Source organism: Vigna unguiculata, chromosome 3 (assembly GCF_004118075.2).
Source record: "Vigna unguiculata cultivar IT97K-499-35 chromosome 3, ASM411807v1, whole genome shotgun sequence".
NCBI classification, from domain to species: Eukaryota; Viridiplantae; Streptophyta; class Magnoliopsida; order Fabales; family Fabaceae; genus Vigna; species Vigna unguiculata.
In genome coordinates, this window is record NC_040281.1 from 14,084,139 (window position 1) to 14,093,313 (window position 9,175).

A 9,175-nucleotide genomic window follows, 5' to 3' on the forward strand; every position below is an offset into this window, starting at 1 on the left:
AAAATGTCTTTTTTATACAAAATGTATTTTTTAATAATTTATTTTCTTAAGAATATTTTGGGCATTAAATAAAGGTTAATTTTTGTATTATTAAAACTAGAAAGAAATTAAAAAATAAAATAACAAATATTAAATCTGTGTAAAAGTTTATTGAGTAATAGTACCCTTTGATTGCTTCTTGGTTTGAATGACAGTAGGGTTTCCTATTTATAATTTTGACAGCGCGTACACATAACCAACAGCATGCGCATACCTACTTTTCTTATGGTCGATGAGTTCTAAGACATTATAACTCAGAGCATGCATACCTACTTTTCGTGATTCTTTTACGATAGAAATAATATTTTGATACACGTTACATTTATTTGATTATATATTTTAGAAATAAAATAATTATAAAATAAACTTTTGTATATAAAAAGTAAATAATTAATAATAAAAGATGGCATTAACTAAGTGTAAAATACTTTTGTATGTTAAAATATTTGTTCTAATTTCAAGTCCATGAAGTGACATGGTTAAAATTAATTACGAATGTAAGGCACTTTTCAATTTGGAATTTGAAATTTTGTCATAGTTTAATTTTAAAAAATGCATCGGAATGTTGAAAGAAGAAAATATATTTAAATTATTTTTATCCTCAACTTCTTAACCATGTAAACCATGTAAGATTATTAGTGTATCGGAACAATGTCATGTAAGGTAGGTCACCAATTTATTGAGTCCACACTAATTTAATTAAGAAAAATAAAAAGGAAATATTTTTTATGAGCTTTCAGTCCATTATGAAATTTTATATATGCAACCGTCATAAATTTTGTTAAGAGAGATGATAGAGTGAGAGACACAGAGACAAAAGTTGTGAGTGCTTCTGGTGAAAAAAGAAAGAATCCATTAGAGAGAGTGAAGAAGAAGAAAAGAACAATAAGTTTATCTTGTGCAAATATGTGCAGAAGAACTACCTTGGAAAAAATATTTTATTTCTCATCTCATATTTTGGAGTTCCTTCTATTTATTTAAAGTATCTATTGAAGTTTATTATCCATCTTGTTACTTTGTTCATCCTTGGAATCTCCAAGAGAACCTCTTATCCTGTATGTTTTTCCTCTATATTAAGGTTTTCTCATGTCAAAAGTTTTGATGTTTGTTGATTTTTTTTTATTTTATATATTTTATTATTTTACATATTATTTATAAAGAAAAAAATTTAATCTCAATTTTTGTTCCGTTTGTTTATTTGTTATTTATGAAATCTTACCAACTTGTCATTATTCATTTTTTGTTAGAGAGTAATTTTGTATAAAATTTTCATAATGGACATATTTACTAAAATTTGCAAGACTAGATAAATCGTATTTTATTATGACTTTATATGAAAAAAAGGTGTGTCCGTCGTGACTTTAGTTTCAACTTATATATAATATAGAAGTCATTAATTACGGTTAATCAAATGAAATTGTAAGATAAGGAAATTACTATTACTTTCTTTATTATAAAAAGAAAAGGAAGAGAACTCAGCGTCTCCTCTACCAGGCTTTGGAGAAGAGTTTTTTCATTCCCGAAAAGTCCAAATTTTAGTCATTTACATTTCTGAATTTTCACTTGATGTTAACACGTACGCAAACAAAAGTTACACATGTAACTAATATCAATCAAAACCTGATGTCTGCATGTGATACTACCTTTTCTGATTTTCACCAAATTTAACAAACATATGATAAGAACCAAGGCATTTCGATTAATCATAAATCAATTGGATAAGAATTGTTTTTCGGTAATAATAGGACAACATTTTAATGAATATAGAAGAAAATCACATACTTTTAAATAAATAAATAAAAAACTAAGAAATCGAGTAGAGAAAATACCTCTTATTTTCTAAAAACGAGTGCATGTTATTTTCTCCGTCACTACTTTATCTAATTAATGAAATCAAAGTCGTTTTTCAGTAAACCAACTTCTTTACTTCACAATTTCGATCTTAATGTCGTTTTTTCATCATGACTTCTGTGTTGTATAAAGTTAAAATTCAAAGTTATTATTATAAAAAAATTTCTAAACAATAACAAGTGACTAATAATACTCGGTAACTATAAAAACTAATTTAGATATTAATTTATAAAACTATAAATTATTAATTAATAAAATAATCGTTGTTATGAATAAAAAATTATAATTAATTACTAAATTGGTCTTTAAAATTAATTATAATAGTTTTGATTATCAAAAGAAATTTATCACTGAAAAGTTAGCTACCTAATTATCAAAATGACTTCTAAATTCATCTCTAATTAATTAATAACCAATTTAATGACCAGTTATAATTTTTTATTTATAATAGTAATTATTTTGATAACCAATAACTTTTAATTTTATAACTTGATATTTAAATTGTTCATTATAGTAATTAACTATTTTTTGTGTTTAAGATTGATTTCTAATTAAAGATTTTCTTATATCGAATATAACTTTTGTCATATGAAGTCATGCTAAACAAAGAAGACTTATCCATTTTCAAAAAACTTTTAGTCTATCCATTTTAATAATTTTTCTGCCAAATTGCGGTGAAATTATAATAAAATAGTTGGATTAAAAAAAATTCTATAAAAACTATCATCGTTGATAATTATATAATTTGATTTATTCTCTCCATATAAATAATATATATCTTGCACATAAAATAGTTTTTGAGATTAGTAATTAAAATATATTAGCTTTATCTTACTTCATCCGCACAAAAAAGATATTTTAAAGCTTGCAACACATTTATGTTACTATCGTTTATTATTGTTCTAGAAACGAAAAGGTGATCCAATGGTGGTAATTTTTATTCGACGTACTTATTCTAAATCGCAAAAGTATCTCATATGATTGTTTTTGCTATATTTCGTTCATAAATTTAAAAAATTCTTATGAAGTGATTCTAGTATTTCGAATTTGATAGAAATATAAAATTAACTGGTGCACTAAGAAATGATTTAATTTTAACTAATTCAATAATAATATTATTGATGAAATTATCTTAAATTGTTTTCGCATGATTATGATTTGATGATAACTTTTAATTTATAAAATTCATATTATTAGAAAAGATTTCATTGATGTAACATCTATTGTTTAAGTGATAAAAGACTAGGATCTTATAAAAAAAAATATATTACGATTAATTTCTGAATATAATAGAAAAACAAAGCTTTGAACACCTCTTATTTAATTCCTTCTACCTGCAATCAACTTCTTTTTTTGTATAAAAAGCTCGATCCCTACATACTGACAGCTATTCAAAAATATTTCTTTAGCTGAGTTTTTCTTAATAAATATGAAATAATAAAATAAGATATAATATATTTTAACATTCTTATATATCCATTATTCCTAAAACTGAAAAAGGCCGACAAAAAAAAAGCAACCATTTCAGTACCTCTCCAGCAAATGATGTATCATTAGAAAAATAAAGATATTTTAATCATTTCCATTTTTATACGTCGAGATGGAGTGCTTATCTCTAGACTAAAATTTATAACTATTAATTAGAATATAATTTTTTTTTATTTAAAAATATAACAGTCTAAACATCACAATTAATAATTATAATTTTTAATCTAATGATAATATTTATCCTAATAATTGATCCTCATAATTGCTATCTAATAATTGGTATCAAAGGAAAGGTTGGCAGAGTCATAAATAATAAAATATAAGAAAAGTTGAAAACTCCGTGCTGCTATAAATTAGGGACTCCGCATTCCTCTTTCTCAAATTGCACTTCTCATATATCAAGAACAAACCATCCACAAAAATGAAGCATTTAAGCTCGTATTTTACTTTCGCTACTGCCATTACTCTTTTATTTTCATTTGAACCTCCTTCACTTGATACTCCTGAAAAGTTTGTTCAATGTCTTTACAACAATCACCATATCTCCAACTCAATCTCCAATGCTGTCTACACACAGACCAACTCTTCATACTCCTCTGTCCTAGATGCTCCCATTCACAATCTCAGGCTCTTAAACATAAGCTCAAAACCCCAAGTCATTGTCACACCACTCGACGTTTCTCACATTCAAGCAACCATAATGTGCTCCCAACGTCATGGCCTGCAGATTCGAACCCGAAGTGGAGGCCATGATTACGAGGGTCTCTCCTACATTGCTGAGGTTCCATTTGTCGTCCTTGACCTCATAAACCTTCGACAAATCAAAGTTGACGTAGAAAACCGAACTACATGGGTTCAAGCTGGAGAAAATCTTGGTGAACTTTACTACACGATTAGCCAGAAAACCAAAACACTAGGGTTCCCAGCGGGTGTGTGTGCCACTGTAGGCACTGGTGGCCACTTCAGTGGAGGTGGTTATGGATTCTTGATGCGTAAGTACGGTCTTGCCGCAGATAATATCATAGATGCTCACATCATTGACGTGAATGGTAATCTTCTTGACAGAAAAGCCATGGGTGAGGATCTGTTTTGGGCCATTAGAGGAGGTGGTGGAGCAAGCTTTGGAGTCATCGTGGCTTGGAAGATAAAACTAGTTCCAATTCCATCAACCGTGACAGTGTTCAATGTTGAAAGGATATTGGAAGAAAATGCAACCGAGATCATTGAAAAGTGGCAACTTGTAGCTAATAAATTGGACGAGCGCATATTTCTTAGGATGGACTTGGCAAGGGCAAATTCAAGTCAACATGGAAAGCTAGCACTGCAAGCGAATTTTGTGGCCATGTTTCAAGGAGGTGTAGAAGAACTTATTCCATTGATGCAAACGAACTTCCCAGACTTAGGTTTGGAAAGAAAAGACTGTACTGAGACGAATTGGATTGGCTCAGCTGTCTTCATGAATGGAGTGTTGATTGGATCTACAGGCCATGAAGCCCCTGAAGTTTTGCTGAACAGAACTCGACATCTTTCAGGGAATTACAAAGCAAAATCTGATTATGTGAGGAAACCCATTCCTGTTGATGGATTACGAGGGTTATGGTGCTGGCTTAACGACGATAAGGTTCAATATTCTCAGCTTCAATTCGCTCCTTATGGGGCCAAAATGGACAATATTTCCGAATCTGAAATTCCATTCGCACACAGATCTGGATACATATTTCATATTCACTATGTGGTCGTTTGGCAAGAGGAAGGGGACGAAGCTGCAGAAAGGCACATGAATTGGATAAGAAGATTGTATAAATATATGGAACCTTATGTTTCAAACTCTCCCAGAGCTGCATATGTGAATTACAGAGACCTTGACATTGGGGTGAATAACAATGGCTACACAAGCTACGACCAAGCCAGCATTTGGGGTGTGAAGTATTTTGGTAACAATTTCAGGAGATTGGCTATAGTGAAGACCAGGGTTGATCCTGACAACTTTTTCAGAAACGAACAAAGCATTCCTACGCTTTCGGCGGACGAAGGAAATTAAATTAACTCGAAACTATCTTGTATATAATTGAAATAAAATAAATGTCCTATATTTATGTTTTCGGAGTAATCGAAATATTCAAAACTTAAACTTAGATAAGGTAATGTTCTCTGATTACAATAGGTTCAGAATGAAATTCTATCTGTATATGGTGTTGTGTTGCTTAAATCTTGTTTGGTTTTTACATGGTGAGAACCTACTAGGATAGGAAGAATAGTTATATTGACATGAGTTGTTTTTTTTTTTTCTGGTATTGGAATATATACTAGTGTGAGGTGTTGTGCTTATAATTGGCAGGATTCATAATGGCATTAAAAGTGGTTGATCAAGTTCATGGCATTAAGAGTGGTAGATCAAGTTTATGTTTTAAACTCCTTTTTTATTATACTGTTTTCTTGTAATTTGGTGAGCAACAATTATGAGAGAGAAAGATGTATGGTTTAAATTTGTACTTGTTGTTTTTTTCTTTTCTTTTTTTTCTTCCTATTTAATGACATTAAAAGTGGTTATCAAGTTCATGACATTAAAAGTGGTAGATCAAGTTCATATTTTAGTCTCTTTTTTTATTATATTGTTTTCTTATAATTTGGTGAGCAACAATTATGAGAGAGAAAGATGTATGGTTTAAATTTGTACTTGTTATTTTTTTCTTTCTTTTTTTCTTCCTATTTTGTTTTTTTTTTTTGTATTTAGGTTGGGCAGCCCTATTACCCCTATTAATATATTTATTATTGATGATAAAAAAAACATGTTATTATAAAAGAATATCAAATTAAATCCTAAGTAATAATTTCGTGGGCCAAAATGTGATATTATTAAAGTGTGCGGAGATACACGAGGTTATTTGATTCTAAATTATTAAAGGTCAAATTATTTTTCAATTTATATTATGTAAAATATGTATGTTGGTTAAGTAAATGCTCACTACAAGATTAACGTCGGTTTTTGCTAATTTTATCTTTGACATTAATTTTTTTAGTAAATTAAAATATTTGTGTTAGTGTAAAATTATTGTCAAATAAAATAGGTTTAATCAATTTGGAGTTGACACTAATTATTTTTAACTTACTTTAATAAATAAGTAAGAATACGTGTGATAGTTTAAATATGTATTATGAATGTTTAGTTAAAATTAAATTATTAAGTATGTGATAGAGGTTTTTTCCAAACAAATAAATAATTTAAAATATACTCAAGAAGTTATCTCAATGTCGTCTCCAAATGACTAATGTTATCATTTAAAGGTTCCAATTAGAACAACAGGGGGAGGAGAGATGGGGGATGGCAGATTCACAAAAAATGCAACTCTAGATTTTATAAAATAATGGTGAAAACGAATTGACTTCCTGGATTGAATGCATCTCCATCTATCATCGATAACAAATTTCATTCTTTGTTTCACTTTTATTCCACTCCAAATTAACCAACTAACCAGAGATTAAATTGAGTTTTCATATGCAATTAAGCAAGCATATACCAATTAATCAACCTCACCGATTAAGCATCATGTGATACCTTTAAACACAACAACCCATAAACATTAAGCATGAACCAGAAACGGTATTAAATGTAGTAACACCCTATAGTTATTAAGCATACCCAAACTTCATTTTTAGTCATTAAGCATCAATTAAATGATGATGAGCAAACAAAACAATGTACAACATGAACATGAGATCAATGTTTGATTGCATTCTCCTTTGAAAATCAATTACAAAGTTTAGCTAGCCATGGGAATGGGCTTACAGCAGACACAAAAACGAAAATGCAACATAAAAGTGAAAGGGAAAAAGGAACAAACCAAAATAAGGGGAGAATGCAACTCCAAAAATGTGATTCAATGCAGGGAAAACGAAAACCCTAAGCTAGGTTGTGCTCTAATGGTCACAAAATGCAGAAAATGTATTACTATAATATCTTGCGATATTGAAAAATAAAAATATAAGACAAAAAGATTACATGTCGGATATTAACCACTCTGCCAGGTGTCGTGCTTCATCACATGTACTATAATATGCTCACATATAAAATACGATCATCGCGGGTGGAAACCACAAAAACATCAGTTTTGGATATAAACTCATTAATGTTTAAAACCAAGGACATTTTAGTGTATATATATATATATATATATATATATATATATATATATATATATATATATATATATATATATATATATATATATATATATATATATATATATATATTGTGTGCGTGTGTATACATATATTTGTCATGTTATAAGGTAAAAGAAGGTAATATGAAGAACACTAATGAGAGAGCAAAACATGATCCTCCTTCCAAGCTTTAAATGCATGTTTGTGAATCCAACTAATGCTGAAAACCTTAGATGACATGGTAATAAACGGAAATGTGATGGACTACTTCGTCACCCTACAAATTTTGTGCAATGGAATAACATTGATAAAGAAATTCCTACATTCAAAAATGAATCAAGGAATTTGAGGGTTGGACTAGCTACAGGTGGAATGAATCCTTTTGGAAATTGTACCAATCATAATTATGGTAAGTTTTGTTAATGATTTAAAACTTGCCTCCAAGTTTGTGTATAAAGAAAAGTACATGCTGTTTTTTTAGTTTAATTGGAACACTTCTAAATATAAAAGGGAAGACAAAGGATGGCGTTAATGATTGAATGTATATGATTAGATACTGTACAAAAGAAGCTATTGAGTTTTGTTGGGAGTATATATGAAAAGAAAATTCTATAGAATTGCCTAGGAATTATTGGCACTTTCATAGAACAATGCAAAAGTTCTCAAGAGGTGTACATGTGGAAAGTAAATCTAGAAAAGAGGTTCAATAAGCATATTTGTATATATTAAATAACACAAAGGAAGTCATTCCATATTTAACTAGACACAAGGACTTTGTCAAAGATAAAGACCTAAGACAATCAAATAGATGGGTGTTGATGGAGCATAACAAAACTTTCATGACTTGGTTTGAATAAAAAATTATTAAGGATTCGTTTACATATATGAAACATTAACATGGCTTACAAATGGATTAAAGTTTTATGTTTTATGTTTTTCTAACTATGAAATCAATGAAACTTTGTTTTATAGAAAGTCTCAAGATGATAAAAGCACCATGTAGAATGGCGAAGTCACTCTAGAGGGAAAGTAATTGCAATCCTCAACTTCAAAATATCAAAATCCTATTGTGGGATCCATGTCATATTATAGTATCATAGAAGAGATTTGGAAATTTAGTTATACCAAGTTTTTTGTACCTGTTTTCAAATGCAAATGAGTTGACAAGAAAACTAGTTTGAAAGTTGATGAATTGCAGATGACATTAATTGAATTTTGAAGGGTAGAATATCAAGATGAACCATTTATTATGGCATATGAAGCTTCACAAGTCTTCTATGTAGTTGATATTGCGTCTAAAAATTGGCATGTTGTGTTTCACGGTAGAAAGGAGGTCAACAATGAAAATGACCAAGCAAATAATGAAATTTGCGAGATTGAATCATTTACACAAATAATGATTAACAAATATTGTAATGATATCATGGATGATGCACTTGCAACTCAAAAAGATCATGATGAAGGAATATATATATATATATATATATATATATATATATATATATATATATATATATATATATATATAATTAATAACAATAAAAATTAGTAACAAATTTTGTATATATATATATATATATATATATATCGCCTTTTGTTATAGTTAATGTTATTAATGATTTTCATTTTCATTTTA

At 28.9% G+C, this 9,175-nt stretch overlaps 1 protein-coding gene across 1 annotated transcript; it reads left to right on the forward strand.

Annotated features, from left to right (window-relative positions):
- The first annotated feature begins 3,781 nt into the window (after nt 1–3,781).
- LOC114179572 (cannabidiolic acid synthase-like 1) lies at nt 3,782–5,706 on the forward strand. Its single transcript, XM_028065962.1, has one exon. The coding sequence runs from the start codon at nt 3,800–3,802 to the stop codon at nt 5,417–5,419; it is 1,620 nt and encodes a 539-aa protein (XP_027921763.1). The 5' UTR covers nt 3,782–3,799; the 3' UTR covers nt 5,420–5,706.
- Nucleotides 5,707–9,175: the final 3,469 nt, after the last annotated feature.